Source organism: Polyodon spathula, chromosome 4 (assembly GCF_017654505.1).
Source record: "Polyodon spathula isolate WHYD16114869_AA chromosome 4, ASM1765450v1, whole genome shotgun sequence".
Lineage (NCBI taxonomy): Eukaryota > Metazoa > Chordata > Actinopteri > Acipenseriformes > Polyodontidae > Polyodon > Polyodon spathula.
This window is the reverse complement of record NC_054537.1, coordinates 91,873,515-91,899,301: the sequence shown is the minus strand read 5'-3', so window position 1 is coordinate 91,899,301 and position 25,787 is coordinate 91,873,515. Positions and strand designations below refer to the sequence as shown.

The 25,787-nt window shown below is 38.4% G+C and overlaps 2 protein-coding genes across 2 annotated transcripts in view; both read left to right on the top strand.

The window, feature by feature from the left end:
* cpvl (carboxypeptidase vitellogenic like) overlaps window positions 1-15,948 on the top strand; it is a 38,308-nt gene extending 22,360 nt beyond the window's left edge. The window contains exons 12-13 of the mRNA XM_041249042.1: window positions 11,076-11,258; window positions 15,614-15,948. Coding sequence (XP_041104976.1) covers window positions 11,076-11,258; window positions 15,614-15,709 — 279 coding nt within the window. The 3' untranslated portion in view covers window positions 15,710-15,948. The remainder of the gene's footprint in view (window positions 1-11,075; window positions 11,259-15,613) is intronic.
* A 5,672-nt stretch (window positions 15,949-21,620) lies between these two features.
* Window positions 21,621-24,327, top strand: tril (TLR4 interactor with leucine-rich repeats). The gene has a single exon (XM_041249040.1). The coding sequence runs from the start codon at window positions 21,870-21,872 to the stop codon at window positions 24,162-24,164; it is 2,295 nt and encodes a 764-aa protein (XP_041104974.1). The 5' UTR covers window positions 21,621-21,869; the 3' UTR covers window positions 24,165-24,327.
* The last annotated feature ends 1,460 nt before the right edge of the window (window positions 24,328-25,787 follow it).

Here is a 25,787-nt window from a genome sequence, read left to right as displayed (position 1 = left end):
AATTCAGTAAGTGTAAGTAAAACAGATCAGGTTTTGTTCAAGACAAATGCAACCAAATGCACATCTGGACTAATTTCTACACATTTCACATTCAGTTTTGTAATTTTATAAATGCATGCATGATTAGAAGTATAAGATAGAAATTAAGTTTCTGCTTCTGAGTTTGAGTTGATATATTTAACTGTGTAAAGTTATAAATGAACTACTCTGAACCAAGATAAATTCTTAATGTAGTTTTGTTTTAACTGTACTCTGGTCATATTTTAAATTGGAAACTGTTAATGCTCAGGAATATACTGTATTACATGTGCAATTATGTATGCTTTCTTAGCATGCCATCGATGTTTGATCTTTACAATTTGACCCATTACACCCAGTTTGTCTTCACATGTGTTTTGTGCCCTGGGTGCACACTCTCCATACACACACAGACACACCTTTTAACTCTGGCTAGTGGCCTTCCAAAAGTTTGACATGGCTCTACTTGCAGCACAGGAAAATGAATTTCTCCAGGCTTGAAAATATTCAACTTGTTTACCAAAAAGTATTTCCTCTCTGAGGTACATCAAACATAATTACTGCAAAGGAAGTAAGGCTTTTCCTTAAGAGAGCTGTTTTAGTGTTTCAAAGCTAAGCTACTCAACCTTGTCTCAAATAGATTACATGAAGGGTTAGATGTAAGGATAAGCGCAAAGTGATTTGCGTGTGCCAAACCCACGTAAAGCCGTAAAGACAGACTTTTTTTAGCAGCCATACCATGTATAAGTAAAATCTGCATCACTTTGTTCAAATTATCGTATTTGAGGAACACATATCGTGGTATCACTGGCAAATCACTAAACAGTCTATTTGAACTTGCCTATTTCATCGAAAGCTATTGTGGTTTACCACAGGGTGTTAAGGAAAGAACCTGTTGGTCCTGGCTCTCCAATCCAAGTTTAATTATTATTGTTATTATTAATATTATATTATAATGTATATTCAATATGGGGTTTTGGCTTGGCAAGCTATGGTATGATTTAGCATGTATAGTTAAACAGCATGTTGCCTATCATGTTATGGAAATGTGGAGATTGTATTTATTGTCAGCAGAATTGGGCAGAACTTCCCAAGACATTAAACATTTCCTACTTGGCAGAGCCAGAGCGAATTTCCTGTTCAATAGTTTTCTTTACTTGCATTAAGATCTTTCTAAAGGGTATGTCCTGTGTGCACCTCTGTTATTATTGTTAGTATTGGTGTGTGTGTGTGTGTATATGTATGCAATAAGGCCCGACAGGCCGTTCACGTACGTCGAATATACAGACGCCTTGGGGCGTTGTGAATTACGATATGAAGTCAGAGTGCCTCCAGCCCCTGAGAAGTCTGAATTTTCAACGAGTACGGGCACCTTGAAGAGCCTTATTGCATTTATAATCCAGGTCAAACTGTGGATTCAGTGGAAAAAAAAAGCATAAATGATATTTAGGGCAAAATAAATATTAGGTTTTTTTTTGTTTGTTAAATAGCCTTACGCCAATAAAGCCAGTTTACCTCGGTGTTACCCTGGATCGTTCACTGACATTCCACGACCACCTGATAAAGACAGCCGCGAAAGTCTGCGCACGAAACAACTTGCTGAGTATGTTGGCCGGCATATCATGGGGAGCACGAACACCGGTCCTCCGGTCCACAGCCCTTGTTCTCTGCTATTCAACAGCTGAGTACTGTGCCCCAGTCTGGTGTCGCAGTTCGCATGCAAAGAAAATTGACACTCGGCTGAACTCTGCAATGCGGACCATCTCCGGCACTTTTCGTTCAACTTCGGTCCACTGGCTACTGGTGCTGAGCAACATCACACCTCCACACATTCGGCGCAAGGAAGCAGTGGTCAAAATCGTCAACGAGGTCCAGGATAACCTGGCACTACCATTGCATGACCTGCCACGCCAAGATTGGACTTTACTCAATCGCTATCGTACTGGTCACGGTCGGTGTGCAGTGTGTCTTTATGACTGGGGCCACGTAGACAGCCCACTCTGCTTATGTGGGCAGAAACAGACAATGCTTCACGTTGTGGAGGACTGCCCACTGACAAGTTTCCCGGGTGGACTCCGTGCTCTACACACAGCTGTTGATTCAGCAGTTGCTTGGCTGCGCAAGAACAGCACATGCTAAGAAGCAGCAGCCAGTAAAGTAGTTCCATTTATAACTCTGAACTACACACTAAGTTAAGCTGAGTAAATTAATTTTATTGGAACATGCAAAAGAATGTACATCTATTTTTTATACTGTAGACATTGCCTTTGAGCAAATATACCAGGGGGCGGAGTTGAGTTGGTGCAGAGTTGTATATTTTTTTTCCCTGTCACTGACAGTGCAGACGCACACTGTTTGAGCACAACAGATGAGAAGAATAAAAATAAATTCAACAATGTCTTGGATTTCAATAATTAAGATATGTGCCTGCAAGGGGTGGATGATGTGCAGAAATGCCTCTGTGCTTTTCTGTAGCATTTACAAACCCCTAAAAATCCATTATTTTAAGTGACAAAGTCGGGGTGACCCAAGTGTAAAAACTGTGATTTGTTTGTTTGTTTGCTGTCTTCCAGTTAATTTCATTATTCTTCATCCAAATCTGCATGTCTGCTGCTTTGGGATTTTTTGCAGGTAATTGGTCACTCAGTTTCATAATTACAGCTGTACATCTGTAACTGTAAAAGCAAGATGGCTACCGTCCGATACTTAAAATTATGATAGGCAGCGCAGTGATTTATAATATGTGACAGGGCTCCAACTGTTCCTATCCATCCAGTATACGGACAGCTGGAACCTTACTTGACCAATTGCTTGTTTCACATTCCATTGTCAGCCATTGGATTTTAAATATATATATATATATATATATATATATATATATATATATATATATATATATATATATATATATATATATATTCTCTCTCAGATAGTATCTCATTTTACAGTTTGGAAAAATTAAAACGTATTAGCAATTTGTTAAAAAAAGTTTTATACGTCCAGTTTATAATTCTTCAGCTGACTGCAAATAAAGGCTACTCAGTGTTTTTTTTTTCTTTTTTTTTGTATTACTTCCTACCTTTGCCACGTGGCATCATTGTCATTAGATATTCACCTCCCAATGACCAACATGCTTTTGGTCAAGTGACTAGTCTGTTTCCTCTGAAGCTGGATCTAGCGTGGAAGAGGTGGGGCCCAGGCATGCAAGCAAAATGTTAGGAAATGCGATAAGATTCGAGCTGAAAACATAACATGGTTTATTATTGAGACGATCTCAAATGGCATGCAACCAATTTCAATTGTGGAGGATACCGGATTCAACCTTAATGTCTTTTGTTGAGCCAGATTACAGAAGGCTGTGTTGATATTTATTTATTTATTTATTTTTGCTATTCTAACTCGACTGATTTAATAGAATATTAAATATTATTATTTATTATTTTATTTTTGTTACTGCTGTCAGTCAGATAAGTACAAACTATTACTATGATTTCCATTACATGAGAGTAAATGTTAAAATTCATGCTTATTTGAACTCTGTTCTCGCCAAGATAAGCCACTAAGACATAGCTTTACAGTAAACTAATGTGATCTGTCTGCATCTATATCATTTTGTGTTTCCTTCCATCTGATGATGCTGATATCCTTCTGCCTGGTGTTGATGGCTGAAGTGTAATGCTGGCTTCAGGGATCAGCTTGTTTTTCCTCCTCGGAGCATCAGCACCCATAATGACTGCGATGCTGGCTCCAGGGATCAACCACAGTGTGGTCTCCCCAGAGCATCAGCATGACAACCGTCTGGATTGAGCTAAGTAGGGGACATCTCTGTGGTCTTCAAGTAGGCACCTTCCATCCTCAAGAAGGCTCGATGGTGATTCTGGCGTCACAGCATCACCCCTACTCTGCTCAACCCAGCTTACTCACCTGTACATCAGTGTTGTATTTTTTCTATTGTGCTTGAGATCCCCAACCAGAATCTCAACCACAGCTCTGTTAACTCTGCTAAGTGAATAAGGCGTGCTGATCCAGACCACAATATAATATCTAGTCGAAGGTTAGTGGTTGCAATCTCGGGTGGAAAAATAAGCAGTTGACCAACATCTGCCAGCATTTTCCAATCTCTAGCAGCTTCCAGTTGTCCTGGGCGAGGCCTGGTTTTAACACCTTTTCTTGGCAATTGCTGTCCTGGGCGGAGGAATGTTGTCTTTTTTGTGTAATGTTTTGATGGAAATGGTGGTAACTTTTATTGGTCATGTTGCTCTTGTCTTCCAATGCTAAGGCCAGACATCACAGCACCTGGTCATGACGCCAAGGAAACCGTCCTTGGCTAAGACCCTCCTTACATCTTGTCAAAATGTGCCTTAATGATGCAGGTGATAAACACAAAGGACATGAGGGATCCTCTCCTACCATGAGGTTTAGGTTCTGTGGTGATAGGAGAACATCATATGTTGACCTGATGAGGCAACTTGTCTTGCTGTGTTCCATTATCCATAGGTCTTGCCAGCTGATCTTGCGTTGTTCCACACTCCCATCTCAGCTATTCTCCCTGCTTGGCCTGGAAAACTGCCTTTACACACCTCATCCCCTCCTCCTGCTTCTGCACCTCATTGACTACCAGCTTCCTCCATTGAGCAGGGGCTGCTTTGTGCTATGTAGGAGAAGGTGAACTAAGACCAAGACCCCCTCTTCCATGCTGAACTTGCCCCATTATATCACTGATTTGAAGGGCAGCTTTTGCATCTTCCATTGCTTTTTTTTTTGTTTTTGTTTTTTTTTGCCGCCTACTTTCTTCCAGTTTTCACAGATGCTGCCTCCCTTACGCATTTGTCGTGTGAATCTACTAATGTCATTTCCAGTTGGACCGTGGCGCACTTAAACTCCTCGGTTAGAGCAGAGACTTGTATCTGCAGTATTCATTTACCATAAAGTCCCACTCTGCTCAGGCAATGTGGAACTCCCAACCATTTCCTGACTTATGAACTGGTTAAAGCTTCCAGCTTCTAAACTGTTGTCAAAGAAACCTTGTACACAGTCTATGGGCACAGCAACTTTGGCAGTAGACCAAACTAAAAGCACCAGAGTTTCAGTTTGTCCGGTAAAGTGCTGCTGTCTATGCTGTTCAACCCTTCCACTGCTTGTTGTCTAACTTCTCCCACCCAAACTCTGTCCTTTAGATCCCCTTCGTACCCTATCCCAAGTCTTTTCAGTGGCTTCTCAGACACTGTTGGTATTGCCTCACCATTAATGTAGAACATTTGCCATGGTAAAAGCCAGTGGAGAAATCGTACATCCTGCCATTATTCTAGCTTCTAGGCAGTGCCATGTAGTGATGAATTCTGGAGTTGAAAAACAAAATTGCAAATTTCTAAAGTAGGCTTTCACTAAATCTGTTATTGTCATCGGTACACTGAAAAAATCAGATGCTGCCCAAAAAAGTTTGTGGCACTGAACCAATTTGCCAAATCCAGGAATGTTACATGGAGCTCCTTCCCCTCCTTTTTAGCTGATTTGCATTTGTTACCAGATCACACTGATGTGTTCTAAGCATCCTGGGAAACCTGGAATGCCCGCAAATGTCAATGAAGCAGTTCTTTAATAGGTAAGTTGACAATCTCTGAGCAATAATGCTGAAGAAAATCTTGCCTTCTACATTGAATAGGGAAATAGGGCGAAACTTACTGATGCTTGTAGAATCATCTTCTAACGCAATATTGATTCAGTTTGGTGTGAACATAACTAATTCTTGTCTCTTTTCATATACAGTAAGTAGAATAAATTAGTGATATGGATTCTAGCACTGTTTGAATAATTATACTGCATAACATTTCTGTAATAATGCAATCAATGCTCTTGCCCTCTAATCAGAACAGACCCTTATCGTACCACCAATGCTATTATTATTTCATATTGCTTCACTGTTTTTATACATTTTATTTATATATAGGGCTTAATTTAGTCATTTATTTTATTTTAATTTGCTTATTTTTTTCTGTCAAACTGGGCTTTTAAATAGGCCAAGCCTTCATGTTATATAATATAATGCAAAATAAAGCGTTTTGCTGGACACACTATTACAATCATTATGGCAAGTAACTGTATTAAAATGAATAAAGATGAGTCACTACGGCATTTAAATGAAAAAGTAAGGCTTACGTTTTAAAAGGCTGTTTAGTGGTTTCACAGAAAAAAAGTAAATTAAACCAATTTTACTGTTAACGCATTTCTCAGTTGATTTGAGATACATGAATGGATTAATAGGTATCAGTTGCATTTAAGGAGAGTAAAAGCCGATGTAAAATACCTGTTTATAGACATATATGCTGTAATTTATAGAAAGCTCTTTATTTTACAATGCTCAGAGCCCTTGCAGCTAATGCATTTCCGTCGAGACGCACATCGAGGAGGACTCGTATTACCTCCTTACTCATTGTCTTTTCAAAATGGTTTTATTTTAACATTTAATCCTTTAAATTAAATGGTTTGTGTGTGTGTGTATATATATATATATATATATATATATATATATATATATATATATATATATATATATATTTTTCTGTGTGTATTGCAGTTGTTTTAACTCAGTTACTCAGTTTACTGGGCCAACGGATAGACCAATTATTCATGACACTTCAGTTTACTGCTCCATAAACCGCACAAGAACGTCCCTGTTTCACTCATGGAGTAGAAAGGAGTTTAATCTGAACATCCAAGGTTACTTTACCCAAGAGCTCAGGAAGTGGTTGTATTGCTCTCTGCAGGGATAATCGCTCCCATGTGGTTTGCAGTGGGGGTATGCTATGTGTAACGCTGGAGTCCCTGTTAATTTTCAGTCTGCAGCTCATTAAGTTAAAGCTGAGTCTGTTGTGATTGTGGAAGAGGCCCATGGCTTGCTCTTTTAGTAGACAGACCAGCTGAAACTTGAGGACACTAATTATCATGGTAGCCTGTTTTAATGAATCACTAATTTAGTCACTATTTAAATGACTGCAGCACCTATCTACAGCTGAAGCCCCAAATTTTGTATCTCAACGGCAAAATTTCCTCTTCCGTTTTGTGCTTCAGAAATCAAAAAGGAGTGTGTCCAAATGGTTTGTTTTCAATTTATATTGCACATATTCTTAAATGGCTAACATTTTAAAATACCACGAACCATAACATAATCCTGCAGCTAGTTATTTCAAAGTAGGATTAGGGTTAGTATTAGTATGGGTGTGACCTTACATTTGTTTCTTCTCCCAGAAATATAATTCTGTCTATCATTATATTCCTATTCTAAGACATATGACTTGTGGTTTTCCTTTCTGGTTTTATTTCTTACATCCACTAGGGGCAGGGTGTTGTAGAGACCAAGGTAATGGGTACACTGGTATACAGCACTCAGACTTTAGACAGGATTCTGGAAGCTCTAGTAAGGCCACAGGGGTTATTTAAGAAAAAAAAAGCATGCTTATCTGGACTATGTGGACCATAAACCATCTTTTTTAAAAGCACTTCTATAATTTGAATGTATAAGCGAGGAGGTCTGGCACAACTGATTTTAATAAAAACTGTTTGAATATCCGAGGGAGTAGAAACATACTGATTGCCTCAAGGTGAAATCACAGAACTCCTACTTTCATGAAGAGAATGTCGTAAGCTGATTTGTGAAGGTGTAATGGTAGATCATATTTTTATAAGCTGTAGTTCTTTCCAGATGTTTTACTAACCTATTTTAGCATCTGTGTCAAGCTCTCTGAAAGATAGTAATCAGTCACCCCTAAGAGAAAGGGAAGTCAGCGAGTCATGTCTGTCTGCTGGGCCTGCGTGGCGGATTAGAATAGCGAGGGCTGCTGCTCAACCATTTCCACAAACAGGAAACCGCAGAATGTCAAAGATTAGGGTCACTGGTTCCCTGGGAAAGGAGCACTGTGAGGAATTCCAACAAGAATAGGCAGCAGTACAGTGAGATTATTTATGTATGTGTGTGTGTATGTGTATATATATATATATATATATATATATATATATGGGGCAGGAGTTTTTACTTTCCCTATGACAAAAATGGCAGAGAACTGCTGCCTACAATACCGAACATTGCTTAAAATACAAATAAAATAGTTCTATGTGAACATTATATGCTACTGAACAGTATCTTTATGTGTTGGGTATTTACTTAAATGTACTGTTCACCTTCTTCCCTAAAGCTGCAGTGTTCCACAGTGATGTAAAATTGCATACAAAAATATAAGTTAAATATTTTGGCTAATGCCGTATCACTAGAGCCTCATGTTTTTCGCAAATACAAAATGTAACATATAAAAAGAAATAACACGAATAATCATAAGGCTTATACAGAAATTTACTTTAAATAAATACTTCCAATCGTAGTTGTCAAGGCTCTGCCGTTGCCATGGACGTGGTCTGAAGGGAAACGGAAGCTCTGACTAGCACGTGCGCAGATGTATAATTTGGAATGAGTTGTTTGGGAATTAAAGTGGTGATGGAAGAGAAGAGACTGTCGGCTGGAATGGGAGTCGAAAGATACCGTCGTTCAGCATCATTAGCTGTTTATTGCTTTTGGGGAATATATGGCTTGTTTGCTTGTACAGTTTTGCATTAGTATGCTAATTCTTTGCTTTGTTTCAAGTAGTGCAAACTTTGCACTGGAGCAAATGCTGTTTTGATAAAGAAAACTCCTGATTTTCTAAATTTTTTCTCTCCCCCTTGCTCGCTCAGCAAGTGAAACAAAAAAAAATTATGTAACTTAATTCTGCATAGATTTTATTATTTTTTATTTCGTAAGTATTCACTGCCCAATCCCCAGACTGCTAAAAAAAAAAGTAGCCTGCTTGAGGCGCTTCTGTCTTCCTTTTTTTTTTGTGGTTCCAAAAATACCCTCAGTTTGCTATCGCAGACACACAGGTCCTCTTAAAGGGAATGATGAATACTTATTGGTTGTAACCTTAATCCCCCCACTACGCTTTCATTGGCCGACGCATGAGACCCGACTACTTCTTCTGAATCGCGTTTTCATGCGCTATTGCAGCGCTTCACAAATGCAGTCATTTTTGCACTAGCGATAGCGGCAGCGCACATATTTGCTAAATAGGGCCTGATGTATACGATACTATTATTGATCTACAGTACATCTATTTGAATTGTTTTATTACTGTCTATCTATAATAAAGCAACATTTGTGAAAAATAAATAAAAACAAATTATAAAATAAAAATAATTTCACGGGGCTCTACGTATCACTATAGATACAAATTAAAAAGTGGATTTATCTTTTTCAAACAGTTTTTTTTTTTTTTTTCCATAATACTGTTAGTGTTAGTTGTTATTGGTTATCACAAGTCCAAACAGTTGTGTTAGTGCAGGTGCACTGGTCCTTTAGGAAAGTAGATCGGTAGCAACAAGTGGACTTGCTCTCTGCACTTCTCTGCAACGGGGAAAAAAGTCCAACAGTCTAAATGATAAGGTTAAAAACATCTTCCGTTAAATGACAAATAAGTAAATGAAACATCAAACGCCTACTGAGCGGAGACTAGTTTCATGCAGCACTTCTTTGTAGAAGACAGTTAGCCGTCTGTGCTTTGTGGCCCGAAACGCAAGAATCTTGGTTTCGAATACCGGCACACATTGTTTTAATTATACAGATTAAATAAGCATATTAATCATGGAATGCTGTGCTTGGTGGCTTTAACTTCAACATCATGAAAACCTTCATAAATATGATGCCATATGCATGAAATACATATGCGCATCAGACAGTAATAAACTGCAAGTTTAGTGGTTATTAAAAGGTTAACAGTTTACACATGTAGATTACTCAGCTATGTCTATAATGAAGCCTACAGAGATTGTTTGTGTTATAGATTATGATCATGATTAATCAGGCGCAATCACGGTTGTGTATTATAGTTCAGTGTTTCAGTCCTGTATCCCAGCATTGCAAATGGTTTAATTGTTTCCATATTATACAATAAAACAGCTTTAGAGGTTCAGCAAAGACATAGGTTTGCTGTGCTTTCTTATAACATATAAACAAAATCAATTCTTTATAGTGTATTCATTTTCACTGTTTAAACATGTTTTGACTGCATTACGTCACATTTATTTGAAGATCAAAGTGTCCTTTTTAAAGTAGTTTATAGGTAATTCAACTATTCTTTAAGTCCTACCTGTCATGCATTTCCATTAACTGTATAGAACTCACAATTGCAGTTTTGAAAGAAATGCATGGTACAGCCTTTTACATTAGTCTGTTATATTTGCATTTCGATGGTAGATTTGATATAGCATGGATTCTTTTTCTTTTTTTATAAACTTTGCATGTGAAATCTGCATAATGAATTGAAGTGCATGACAGGTAAGATAGATGGCATTATTTCATTAGATCTGGCACATACAACGTTGCTCAAAATTAGAGTGCCATGTAACTACTTGTTCATTAAAACGCATCAGTTTTCTGTCAGTCGCCGATATCGCAGAAGTCAGAATAGTTATTAACACTTCTCTGTCCTTGCATCATGTGAGCTACATCTTTCTGAAGTGCAGCAGAGTGAGCACTGTATCTCTAATGTTGATGACTTGTGTGGTAACTTTACAACCCTTGCCTGACTTGTCACTTGGCTATTACCCCTAAAATCAGTTCACTTGTTTAGGACCAGTCCCCATGACACAGCATTTGAAATGAATAAAATGTATTTGATTTTATTTATACTGGTTTTAGTGTATACTAGTGCGCTCAATTTTAAATGAAGTGACGAGAGGCAGTTTTAGAAATGCTGGTGCCAGTTTACGTGTCACCATTCATTTAATTGTTACTTTAAAATGAACCAAAGTTGTTGTGTTTTTTTTTTTTTTTTAGATCGAAGCTTTTAAATACCTTTTTTCAGATCTGTGCTATTCTATTCCTGGATGCTACTAAAAATGCTGATAAAATGCCACGTAGGCTTTTCAACCACTTACCGCAAAATGTTGATTACAGACTAGATGCTATAGCCAGCCACATAAGCTTTCATTTGTGGTGACACTGCCTGTTCATTTGATCTGTTTGCCTCTTTCAGGTGCTTATTTACAGCGGACAGCTTGATGTTATAGTAGCCGCCCCGCTCACTGAGAGGTTTCTGCCAACAGTCCCTTGGTCCAAAGTGGAAGAATATAAGAAGGCTGACAGATTCTTCTGGAAGGTCAATCCTGATGACTCTGAAGTTGCCGGCTATGTTCGCCAGGTGGGCGAGTTCTATCAGGTAAGAGCTGCGGTCCCCTATGTAACACTTTGATATGCATTTATGGTAGGGTTTCTCCATCGCAAACCTCAAGTAAATCTACTGTGGGATGTTAAATATTTCCAGATTTCCAAAACAGAAATGACCTGCATGTTTTGGATACTTGGACCTGTCATCTGCTTTTTGGATTAGAGTGTAATTACTGGAGTGTAATGCATTAAACATCTACCAGGTGGCAAAGATGATGACGATGTATGTATGGTTGATTGATAGAGTGACCTTTTTTGTTACCACCTATTTAGTACCAGGGCTCAGAGCTGGGACAGTAAAAATCCATGCTTCAAACAGAACGAGTGTGAAGCATTTTTGTTTTGATGAACACTGAAAAGTGGGTAAGGTATAAAAGCAGCCAAAAGACGTTTTAAGTAGTAGGCTAATAGGTTAATCGAATGGAAATTGCTTTGCAGTAAATCCAGTACTATGTAATATGCTTTGGTTTTCAGTTATGGTGGATTGAAAAGCACATTAAATAAGGTTCCCACAAATTTAAGTAGTGGTCATTCTTAATTCTTCGCTGCTGTGACTGGTATAAATGACCCATGATAGAAATATGGTAATACGTTATATACCACAGTAGTTAAAGGCACATTTTGCTATGTTTACAATAAAAATAGTCTTTGCATGTTATGTCAAAAATAAAATATATGGTATAGACAGATATACTCTGTTTTGACGTTATTCAGAGAAGTCTGTTGTGAAATTCCTTAGAATCTACTTTTCACTGGGGGAAGCACTTGTGTAGTTGCGTCCTTTCCTGGTTGATCATTTTGTATTTGTTTATTTTTTGGATGGAGTTTCATTGGCCCTTGCGTTACTTTTCTGCTGTTGTGCAAGAAGCATTTCTTAACACGATATTTGCAGCAGGATTACAGAAGATAAGGAAGAGCATTGCTGTCTCAGTAAGATGATTCTTCAGTTTTTCCCTGGAATTCGACACGTTTTGACCCATTGAACCAAACTGGCACTTACCTTCACCCTCAAAGCGTTTCATGCTTGGAACATGTATCTAGAAGTATAGTACGGTGATGGTATGATAACATGAAAAATCTATAAAAATAAAGTTACACTCTGAGTGCAGTGGCGGACGAAGAGGAAAATGGGCCCCGGTGCAGGACCTTATTGTGGGCCCCCCTCCCCAAACATTAATTTTACCTTTTATTTATAAACATCAAACACACCAAATCAAGAGTTCAATATTGAACTGTATTTAATCATCAGAATATTAGCATGTATGAAACAGTAAGTAATATGAACGTTTTCTACTCACCTACTTTATTTTGTTTTGCATACATCTTTACATCCAACACTACAGGATACTACACTACAGGGGTTAGGATAATTAAGATACTAGTGATACCTGTTGAAATGAGGGAAGATACAATCTGAATCACTTTCATCACACACCGGCAGCTACAGTGGTACAAATGTGTAACATCTGCAAATATAAAGGCAAAGGATAGTATCATTGTTCAAAAATAAATAAGTAAATAAAAACTTTCAAACCCCTCCGTGGCCCTCTGAGTGTTGCTGCTGCACCTGCTATTGCTCCATCACTGTCTGGGTGTGAACAGTGGTTGGAAACAAAGCCGTTGGGTTATTTGGAACACATCTGAAATCATTTGTCCCCTGTCGGCATGGAATTCCGAGGTAAAGACATCATCAGCAAAGGGCAACAGTGGGCGGAAGTGCATACTCCAGGATCATGATATCCGTGCATTAATTCGAAGCGTAAGGCAAAACAGGCGAGCAACTACAGATCAATTGACTGCAAATTTCAACCTGGGGTGCGAGCAGCCAGTTTCATCAAAAACGGTCCGCCGAGAACTCCACAGAGCGGGGTACCATAGTCGGGTTGCAGTGCAGAAACCGCTCATCACACCTGGCAATGCACATTTGCGAGTCCAGTGGTGCAAAGAGCACAGGCAGTCAACTATCGAGCAGTGGATATAGTCAGATGAATCTTCCTTCACTATGTTCTTGACAAATGGTGAACGTGTGGTGCCAACCTAAAGAACTCTACAGCCCTGAGTATTTGGTTCCAATAGTGAAGGATTCTGGTGGTTCCGTAATGTTGTGAGACGCATTTTCCTGGCATGGTTTGGATGCACTCATTCCCTTAGAAGGCAAGGTCAATGGTAATCGCTACTTAATGGTACTGAGTGATCATCTTCACCCCATGTTGCAGCATTTCATTCCTGCCAGTGGTGGAGTGTCTTCCAGGATGACAATGCCCCCATCCACAGAGCACGTGTGGTCGCCCAATGGTTTGATGAACATGACACTGGTGTTATCCATATGTTATGGCCTTCTCAGTCACTAGATCTGAACCCAATCGAGCATTTATGGGATATTCTGGAACAATGCCTGAGACAGCGTTTTCCACCTCCATCAACCAGGCGTGAGTTGATTGACTTTCTCGTGGAAGAATGGTGCCGCATCCCTCCTGCAGAATTCCAGAGGCTGGTAGACTCTATGCCATGGTGCATACAGGCCGTACTGGCCGCACTGGGTGGCCCAACACCCTGTTAAGTGACTTTACATTGGTGTTTCCATTTTTTTGTCCACTACCTGTATAAACTACTGTTAATTTATAACTACATGGGAAGAACATATGTCATTAATATGTGTCCCTTGCCATGGCTTTAAATGAAAACATTTAGCTGTCACTACGATGAAAATTATGACAATGACATGTATCAACATTATGTTCACAATAGTATAGAATTGGATTAAGCAATGACATGTTTAATCACAAATTGACAAGCAATTCTTTAGATCGTGTATATTAAAAAATGTAAACCTGACATGTACTGTAGACTGACGTAAGATCAGACAGACTGACACCTCCTACAATATATCCCCGGATTCTGATGTTCTCAATATCGTAATGTTAGTACCAGGTTCCATGGCAATTTATAGAAAAATCTATAAAAAACATATCTAAGGAATGTACAGGAAATAGCCTTTATGAGACTGGGCATAACTAGACTACAGAACGTTTTTGCTTAAGGAATGCATGATCTCCAACAGTAACCTGACACACATTTAAACATCATAGGGATGATAATATATACAGAACCTTCCATAAATCTGTCTTGAAACAACCTTTTCTTGCCTGACTTATATATTTTATGTAGACTATCATTGCAGCAGATTTTCATAGATGTGAAACTGCATACACATAATGTTTTAAAAATAAAAGTCAAATCCCACATAATGTTTTTATGAACCATGAATTAAATTGCTTTCAAGGCTGTGTGGGTTACAGATAATCTGGTACAACACATCCAATAAGGAATGGAAGAACATCAAATACTGTAGGTAATGAAACAGGGTTATTGTTTGAATAGAGGTGAAAAATTATATAAATCCTAAAAAGAAAATGTTTAGGATTGGCAAAAGAGACTTCAGGCAGTGTTATGATGAAAACCCTTAGCAAGAACATAGCTTTTATAGTGATTGATTTTCAAGTAAAGCTGCAGTATAAGCCAGCTGGCTGCTTCTGAGGATCTCTCTGAGACAGTCTCCAGGACAATCAATCATCCCAGACATGGGAAAGTGAATGTCTAAAATTGACCACTGTCTGCCATTAAACTTCTGCACAGCTCTTTTAAATGATCAATAACTATTAAACACTCACTAGTTCTCCAATATATAAATACTAAAATGAACTTTAAATAATATTTAAGTTTCTTGTAGTATTTCCATACCCTTAACAACACTTCATCAAAGCGCCAAGCGTATATACCATATGTATCTTTTTTTTGTCAGGCAAGGAAATAACTCCGACTGTACTTTATCAGAGTTTCCAATTCCAGCCAGGAACCACATCCTGCAGACAGGCCAATAACTGACTTGGTTCACAGTAATAAGCATGTTGGGTGGGTAGCTTGGGTCATTTATAATTGAAAACCAGCTAAAAATTATTCTACCACCTTATTGTCTTTTGGCTGCAGGACTAATTCAAGTTGCTACTTCTGTAGTTAGCTGACATGTCTTTAAATCTCCAGGTTACAAAAAAAAAGTTAACCTTTACTGTAAGGTGAGTATGGTATGCATGTGAAAGCACTGCTGAAGCTATTTCTGTCTGTCCCTCTGTCTGTATGTCACACTTGTATGTGCATAGGGTGGGTGTAGCTCATGAAGATCTATAGCTTTGGTGGGAGATTGACATACTTTTCTTGCTTTCACAAATCACTGCAGTTTGGATAAGTGCTGCAGAAATGTGTGTTTTGTAATTGTGAGATTTTAAATTCGTATTTGTTATGCTACTGAAAGAGCTTCTTGCTGAAACTCCTTTTTATTTGATTCTTTAGGTTATTGTCCGAGGTGGGGGACACATTTTGCCTTATGATCAGCCTGAGAGATCCTTCGATATGATCGACAGATTTCTTTCAAAAACAGCATGGTAAAGATGGTACAGCCTTACGAACTGTTTCTCAGGGAATCCAGTTGGTGGTATTACCAGACTTCATTGTGACACTGCAGTTTTTGAATGTTTTCATGAGGGGTGATTGATGTCTTTCCTTGCTGGTTCTTATTTGTAACTTCAGTGTCTTCAATGTTTTAATAATTATTTTTCAAATCAAAATGGATGTGTATCAGTTAACAAATTTAAAATATTGTGCTGCATAAACTGCTTCAAATCAAATCAGTCTGTGGTGGCGTTTTTATTTGAATGAATGGATACAACGATCCCTCATTATTTACTGGCCTAACCATGATTTACCTGAAATCATGACAAAATGAATTACCATTGTGTTCCTTTTATTTTTTACACAAACACACACAGGAAAAACACTTTCTGTTGGTTGATTCATTGCCATGAATATTTCATTCAGCAAACTCCTAAAAGCTCCAAAAAAACTATTTCCCCCATGTCCATTAAATTGTTCAAGTATTACCAGATTGAAAGATACTTTACGAACAAAGTAGCATTGCATTATCCATTTCTCTAGTTTGAGAGGTAAGAAAAAAAGAGTAACAGTGCTGGCTATGGGCGTAATAGCTACCTGTGGTGGCAGTTGTGGTGTCTGGAAAAGTGGGCTTCAGCTGAGCTGCAGTAAAGTGAACAAAAAGGACTGGGAAACTTTTGCTAAGATGATAAGGGGCTTGTTAGAATTTGCTTTAGTAATGAGATGTGAGACTAAGTTTGTAAAAAGGTATACGGTTAGTGTTAGCCATTTTAATTTCCATGAGCCAAGAACATGTTAAGCACTGCTCTGGATGCAATGATACTGTAATGTAAATATCACAGTGACAGTATTGTCGACAGTGGGCTATTAATAAATTGATCTAAACAGAGGTGGAGTCAAATACTGCTGTTATTTAAATCAATTAAATATTAACCTCCCTGATTTTTAATGTCATTTTTGGTGTTCTAATATAGGCCCTTTATAAATTTTTAAAACAGTGGCAGTATTAACATCCACCATCATTTAGATTGATTAAACCCCCCCCCCCCCCCCCCCCCCCCCCCCCACCCACACACACACACACACACACACACACAGAATCCCCCAATTCTGCTGCTCCAAACCCCAATTTAGAATGTATTTTATATGTATGTCTTTCCAAGACCAATGGTTCCATTTTCTCTCAAGTTCTCTTTTTACTTTATCATATGCTTTCCTGGTTCCTCAAAGAAAAAAAACATGCTTATCATTTTCTTTCTTTTCTGTCTTATAACAAAACAGTGGTCAGATGCTCTTCATTCTGTAAAAATACCATTTTTAATTTTTCCCCAAGAGGTCATCATGCTTCAGCTTCAGGCTCTCATACTTTCAAAATAGTTTCCCTCTGTTACTGCTTACAAAGAATACCCCTGTGGCTCCAGTTTCCTTTCTGCCATTGTTGCAGAGAAAGGTTCTCTTTTGGATCTGGTTCCACAGCAGTTACATATTGCAGACAGCACTCTGACTAAATATTGTTTTCCATTTCCAAGGAACTCTGAGTGATACCTACCTTTTTATTATTATCTTATCTATGTTTTTGTTGTTGTTTATGCCTACACTAAATAATGTCAAGCTTTTTAATTGCTTACTGTATAATGTTGATGATTTTCGTATTTTTATTTGCCTATTGAATACCACTGCATTACTAATACTGTTTTGATTTGTGTTCTATTTTTCTATAGGACTGGGTACCCCCCGCTCCTGGGTGTATTTGGTTTATTTTGTATAGTTTGGGTTATGTAGCACAGGTGAGTTCAAGTGTATATTGGGGGCATAGGGATGCCACCGTTGGTTCACAGGCAGACTGTGCTGGGGCCAGATTGAATGATTAGCAATTCAGTCCCAGCACAGCTGAATTTAAGGAGCACACATTTCTCACTCGGGAGTTGGATTGTTCAGGGAGACAAAACGGGAAAGAGTGAAATAATAAATAACAATTGCTACTCATGCTGGAGGACCAGCACGATAGTTGTGGGGTTAGTTCAGTTGTATTTATTTTGGTCAACATGCCGTTTTTGTTTTGTGGTGTTAAATCTTTTTTATTCATAATTAAACTTGCGCTTCAATCACTATACTGTGTGCCTGTATTTCTGGGTCTGACATCTCCACACAAGCTGTATGTGACAGGTCTATAAAAAAAAAAAAAAAAAAAAAAAAAAACCAACTTTTCTAACATGCATTATCCAGGGCTGGCAATGGACGTGAAACAAGGAATGTGATTGGTCGAGCAAGGTTCCAGCTCACCGTATATTGGAAGGATGGATACAGTTGGAGCCTTATCTCATAGAAATCACTGCGCTGCCTCACAGAATTTACTGTACTGGTAGCCGTCTTGTTTACTGTTACAGTAACAAACTGAGTGACCAACTACCTGAAAACATGGATGTCTCTGAAGATGCTGAACCATAAAATAAATCCCCACATTATTAAGAAGACATGCCAGTTTGTATGAAGACCAATTAAATGAACTGGAAGATGGCAAAACTGAAATAAATACCTAAAAAAAAAAAATAGAAACAAATTGTCTTAACTGGAAAGTGCACATCTTAACAAAATCTTAGTAAGATCTGGTGGATGTTTGATATCAATGTACAATTCAACACATATAGAAAATACATATTTACTTTTGCATGTTTCAATTAAATGAATATACACAGCTTAACTTAATGTGTAGTTCAGTTATTAATGGGACTACTTTTATGGTCTGGTCCCTTTATTGACGTAAGGATATTTAATAAAAAGCAAAAAATGTTTTGCCGTAAAAATTATTTATTTTTTCTTTTTTTTTTTTTCCTCAAATCCACTGCTTTGACCAGGATTATAAATACAATAAGGCCCTTCTCGGGGGGATTGGAGGGACTCGACTTTGCCTCGTGACACACGGCACCCTGAGACGTCCGTTTATTGAATGTATATGGACACACTTTGTTAATAAAGATTAACTTGGATTACTCTGTGCTTTGGAAAAACTTCTAAACCTTTCTTAAACTGCTAATTAATTAAAACAGTCTTTCAAAAAAAGGTTCTTAACAAAACAAAGTCCTTAAAGTTTTGTGGACTGGTCCCATAATTTTGAAATCTCTATTTCTGATTTGGAATTCTCAGTTGGGTGTTGCATGTACTGATGTTCATGATGTTAAAATTATTCCATTTATCATCAACACATTTTAACAAACTGACAAACATGTCAAAATACGTTCTTATCCACATGACTGGCACCTGTCTCAGAAACCATGTACACAATACAGTATATACATCAATAGAAGACCCATGTATAAAGCTTGAGACTTTGAGGGCAAGTGAAATACATATTTTTACATACATCTCCAGAAATCTCAGTTAATACAGCACGCTACAGTTTGCCTTGCCAGTTTGACTCTTACTCTGGCACTGGATTCGTTTTTGTTGGCTGAGCTTTCCCAGGGAAACAGGTGTCCTGTTATGATGTTTTGATTACAGCAATAACAAAAACAGACCACTAATGAACACTAAGATCAGATGGTGTTATAAAATACGTGTAGTTATACATTTAAATTGTGTTTAATATGATGTGTAAAATAAACAAATTGAGAAAAGCAATAATAGCCTGTAGCAGGGTAGCAGCAGGACAGAGACTGGGAGACTTACAAACTGCAGTGAAAAGTGCAAACGCGCACTTTAATAAACAATAACACAAACGATACAGAAACAAAAGAACTAATAAGTAGGCACTTAGCCGCTGCCTAGGAACAGAGGCAGCGCTGGGTTTACAGGCAGCGGCCACGGAGAGAGGTCCTCCTCAATGACCACACTGGCATCTGCAGTGCTGACAGTGAACAGGCTGACTCCTCCGGCATGACCAATCCTGGAAAGGGGAATGCTGCCAGCGGAAACGTTAGCAGCCGCTACGCTGGCTCCTCCAGCAGTGGAGGCTGACAGTGGCATGGCTAGCTCCTCCAGCCGTGGCGGTGGCACTGGCAGGGGTACTGCTGCCTTCAGCACGGGACACTCTGGAAGCAGCGCTGTGTACTCCAGCAGTGACATAGACACGTGCCCACTACCACACGTGGCAGGGCTGGATTCCAGTGCCATCCTTAGAGACGACCCGCGAGCTGGGGACAGGGAGGTTCGCTGCTACAGGAAGACAAACATTCCTGTATTGTTATTTAAAAACCCATTGTGATAGTGCCAGACTTGGGTGAGAGATTTTTCTCTTCAATTTTACCACTTAGCCATTTTATGAATATCATCCTGGTTTTAGGTTTTATTCATAAAAAACAGACTTTTTGTATTGTAGGTTGTATTCCATAGGTACAACAACCAATGAACACGATACAGTTACGGTGCTGCCTTAGCTATTCTTTGTAATGGATATTTATAAGATGGCATTGCCAAAAATTGTATTTATGCCTTTTCCAGATTAGGATATAAAAAACGACAAAACCACTGACTATATATGCAAAATTCTCTCAAATCACATAATCCCTTAAAACACAAGTTCATTAACACTCAATAAAAATGAATAACGATATGTGGGGTTTAACACTACTGAGATTCCCACTGTTGTTTTTCTTATCTTCAGTTTCCTCCAATTCAATTTACCCAGCTCGGATCCCATAAGAATGTTGTTTGAAATTGTGAATTATCACAGCCAAAGCATGCATTTCAAGAACAAATACCTCTGGGATACATGGGTGCAATCTTGAATTCAGTCATTCCCATTTGCTTGTTGGGAGAGTGGTGACTATGATGGAACCAAAAAACATTACAAGGAATAGAAAAATGCCAGATTATCAAAGAAAGGAGGCAAAGTTCCCTGCTTTTCCGTAACATGTTACTGTATATTGTACTTTTAAAACAGTTTTAGTTACACGTTACCACTACACCCCTGTGTAATTACACACTGCTTTTTTTGTAAACAAAGAACATCCTAGTATTAGTGGATAGCCTATCAAATCCCATGGTGTCTTTAATACAAAGGGATATCAGTGGTTTGTGGCCAGTATCACAAAATACATTTTAAACGAGCCCCGATAATAAGTGGTGTTCATATGGGGCTTGTCATCTACAATGAAACTAATGAAGTATTTGAAAGGGATGGATATAAATACACTGGGCAAACATTAGGCTAATTGTGGAGAACGTCTGGAAGGTTCCTTGAAAGGTTTTGCAACTAGTTAATGAAATTGCCATTATGCTGACGTAAAACGCTTAAATATAAAATATCTGGGGCATCCCTGTGAGACTTTGTAAGTACTAATACATATAACTAACGCACACGTGTACATATAACACACACACACCTTGTATAAAGTAAGCTGTACTGTGGTTACTTGTGCACGGTAATGATGATAATAATTTTTTTAAAAGTCTCCTTTATTAACTCACTGAAGCCCTGACAGTAATCAAGAAAGAACAGGGCTGACTGTGGACTTGATTTTTCCTCCCGCATAGCGGAAAAGTTTGTATTTTCCAAAACAAAACATATTCAAAATCTGTCCAGTCTCTTGAGAAGTGTGGGAAGTACGAGTTTCCGCCCGTGTTCTTGATGTTTTCTAAGATCTCTGAGCTTGATGCTGGAAGCAGCTAGAATGTACGTGTACGTGTGTGTGCGTGTGCGTGTGCGTGTGTGAGTGAGTTTTGTTTTGTTTTGCCAACATAGTAATGTAATATTTATAGTTATTATCTGTGGAACTGTTTTTATTTTATTAGCTAACGGACTATATATTATATATATATATATATATATATATATATATATATATATATATATATATATATATATATAAAACTATATATATTGATTCCAGTGGAGGAGGGGCTTCTCAAGTAAACTGAGACGACTCTGCAGATGCGTGCGTTTCTGTAGACGACCACTTGGGGAATCCAGTGTGGACTTTGGCTTACACAAAGAAGCTAGATTGCAAAGTGAATTTAACTTTTTTTTTCATATCATCGTTTAGCACTGCAACACTCTCCACTCCACAGTAACAGATGACAGGTATTAAACTGACAGTCTCCTGCGGTTCAAATGCGATTGGTGAGAATGTGATTATCTCCATATCGTGAAAAAGAAAGATAACACAGCATACAAAGGAATGCAGACAACTTTTGAAGCTAGTTTCTTTTACTTTTGGGAATGGCAAGCCTTTGGACAATCTGGTGTATACTCGTCTCCTTCATCTGTTCTGCAAAATCTATTTGCCCCGATCGATGCGACTGCCAGCACTCTCAACACCTACTGTGCACAAACAGGGGGCTGCGGACAATGCCCAAAGCTACCATCCAGAATCCCGAAGAAATCCTCATCTACAGCCTCGGAGGTAATTTTATTAGTAATATCTCTGCTTTTGATTTCACCCTCTTCAGCCAGTTGATAAGACTGGACTTGCAGTACAATCAAATCCAGTCAATCCACCCAAAAACGTTTGAAAAACTTTACAGATTGGAGGAGCTTTATTTGGGAAATAACTTGATACCTAACATTTCCTCCGGCACTTTAATTTCTCTGAAGAAGTTAAGAATTTTATATGTTAACAGTAACGAGATAAAGAGACTAACCGAGGACTCGTTTGCGAACCTGGACAGCCTAATCAAACTGAGGTTAGATAGCAACTCGATAGAATTCTTGCAGGATGCACTTTTTAACGGGTTGGCTAATTTACTTTACCTCCAATTAGAATCCAATAAAATAAGATACATTCATAAGCACGCCTTTGCAAATTTGGGAAAACTACGATTTCTGAATCTCTCCGGTAACAAGCAAACAACGCTTCGAAATGTGTTCACTTTTAGTCAACTAAACTCGCTAACCAATTTGATACTTTCCGAAAATGAAATTTACCATGTTGGAAATCGTGTCTTTCAAAACCTTCAAAAGCTCTCTAAACTTTCCCTGAACAATAATAAGATATCTCACCTGGGTACCGAAGCTTTCAAAGGACTGTCTGGTTTAAAGGAATTGCTGATAGGCGGAAATCTACTCACAGACATCCCATTGGGACTGCTTGATCCACTGGAAAAAATAGAGGAACTGGACTTTAGTAGTAATCTAATCTCTTATGTCCGCCCTAATGCATTTAAAGAGTTAAAATTTTTAAAAGTTGTAAAGCTGAGCAATAATGAACTGACATCCCTTTCTGGTGAGATGTTTGCATTTAACCATGTTCTTTATAGCCTGGATTTAAACAAAAATAACTGGACCTGTGACTGTAGACTTCGTGGTTTTAAACAATGGATCAATGTAGCACATGCTCATGGCAAACTCCTGACAGTATTTGTCCAGTGCCATCATCCTCCTGTTCTGAAAGGGAAGTATTTGGACTATTTAAACAGTTCACAGCTGCAGTCAACAGGTAATGACTCTGAGGCATGTTTATTTTCACAGTCAGAGTCAATACACCGCCTGACCCCCCGTGTTAAAGACAGACAGAAATCTGCAGAGCAGCAAAACATACAAGCAGACCAAGGAGGTCCTGGGGAAGCAGACAAAGGGACTGCAGAAAAAACTAAAAGAAAAAAGGAGGCGGTCAACCACAGAGCACGTCATCCAACAACCACAGGGTCAGCTCCGGTGAAGGATGCAGCAGCTGCTGGAATACCTGAAAGGGCAAGGTCAGTTGGAAACTCTGGTGGTAAAAACTTGACCATTAAGACCACAGAAGGGGGTCCACTGGTTTCCTTTTCCAAACCAACATCACACCCTGTCCAAGCTAAAGCTGAGAAGTTCCACTTACTTCAGCGAGATCACAGGAGACTTCCAGTGGTGACAGACCCATGCGAATTCAACAGACACTTCATCCTTAATATCACTGCAGAGAAAGTGGAGTCCACGGCAGCCACCATTCGGTGGAAGGTTTTGGATCACCAAGGCCCAAAGCATTCACAAGTACATTTCAGAATCCTTTTTGATAGGTTTGGCCAGCCTGAGAGGTTTCATCGGTTTATTTACATCCGAGACCAGTCAAACTCAGTCACTCTGCAGGAGCTGAAAGAGGACACCACCTACATGGTTTGCATTGAGAGTGTAATTGCAGAGCAGGTGTGCCAGGTTGCCTCCAGGGACCACTGTACAGGGGTGGTGACTGTTCCTGTGGAGAAAAGGGCAGTTGATTTCCAACTGTTAATTGTAATCATGCTGGGCGTCAACGCTCTGCTTGTGTTTTTGGTGTTGTCAGTGTGGATATCAAGGTTACTGAGGAAAAGGCTCAAACGAAGGAAGTCTGCGGTACATGTCAGACAAATGTACTCAACAAGGCGGCCCCTGCGCTCCCTGGGCACTGGGGTGTCTTCTGATTTCACTGGGTTCCAGTCAAATCGCCCTCGAAATACAATGTGTGCCATTGATGAGGCAGACCTCATTGAGTTTCCCTGTGACCGATTTCTTGACAGCAATATCAGAAGAGAAGAGGCAATGCAAAGATTCTCTAATTAGGCTTCAGGACAAAGGCCCTGCTTGTGTCTTTCCTCAGTCCTGTTTGATGTCTGAATAACAGTATTGTTGATGTACTCCAAATCAGGCTTCAGTCAAATATTTACGTTTGGCTTTTCTATGTTATTAGGCCCTATTCTTAAACCCTTCAGGACTGTTTTTTTTTTTTTTTTTTTTTTTTTGTTTTGTTTTTTAAAGTTTTTTAAGGACTATTTTTTTTTTTTTTTTTTTTTTTTAGATTAAACTGTGCTTTTGAAAAAAAAGTTTAATGAACAGCAAACTTTATTAAATTGAAAAACTTTATTAAATTGAAATGTGCTTTAAAAAAAAACTGTTCTTAAAATATTTCTTAAGCAGTCCTGGACATTGTTTTTAATTGACCTTTTCAAGTGAATCTCTTGATATCGTGGAGTGATAGTGATAAATGACGATTTTAAAGGATACTCTACAATCTGCTGCCCCTACAGAACTGTATGTAGTGTTAAGCCCCTCAAGGGAGTTTGTTAATCAGCAGACATAAAAATGTGGTCTCTGGTGTAACAAGAAAGTCAGTTGCGGCTAGTTTCTTTGTTTTATAAAACAATGGCAGGCTTAAGTTGAATTTACTTCAAATATAACTTTATTGTATGTATGCAGTTATTGTTTCTTATTTTTTAATAAATCTATGGTACCATTGTTTTTTTTAATAAGTAGGTTGTTTTTAATACGGTAAAAAAATTAAAGAATTTATACCACGCAGCCCACTTCTGTGTTGCATATATGTCCTACTCATTTATGAACATGTGACATGAGAGTCCTTTCATATTTGTCCAATATGTAATGTTGTACCTTCCACTGTTGGGATGTCCTGCTCTCCAGTATAGGGTATATACTGTCCTTTTAGAAATTAGCTTCACTAAAACCTGACTGATCCATGAGACAAAGTGCTTGTTAACTTAAAGAATGTGAACTACACCTGACTGTAAGGAGCATATAGAATTAAAATGTTTGCTGGCAAATCGTGATTATTATTCACAAAGCAAAACTTGTCAAGAATGGACTTAAATCTATGATAAAGAAAACCCACCTGTAATTGATAGAGTATGGATTATGAGGAAGGATCTTCCTGCAATGTTCTGATACATAGCTGCTGTGCTTATGACATATGCACCAAAGCACATTATTAAACCTTTATTATAATATTTTAAAAACAATCCTACTTATCTTGTAAGGCTTGTAATTTATTTGACCCAAAATGTGGACTGCAAGTATCACAATTTTGCAGTGTAGATTATTATTTTTTTTGCTGCCAACTGGAATTCCAAAATAAAAAATAAATAAAATAAATCATCACCTCCCATTGTAGCAGTTTTAAACCATTCCAGGGTATACTATGTGGATGATAAAAGTCCTTTCGAGTGCTCAGACTGCTGTGCTGCGGGAGTATTTACAGTAACTACAGAACCCCCACCCCTGTGGAAATCTGTCCTATGCATTTACAGATTCCAATTAGCTTTGTACCAAATAATAACAATGATGTGCAGTCATTCTGAGACACAACTATGTTGAATCCTGCAAGTTTTAATTCAGTAGAGCAAGTTTATTACTGAAATTGTTGTCCTGAACTAGTTGTGAACATTTCCACAT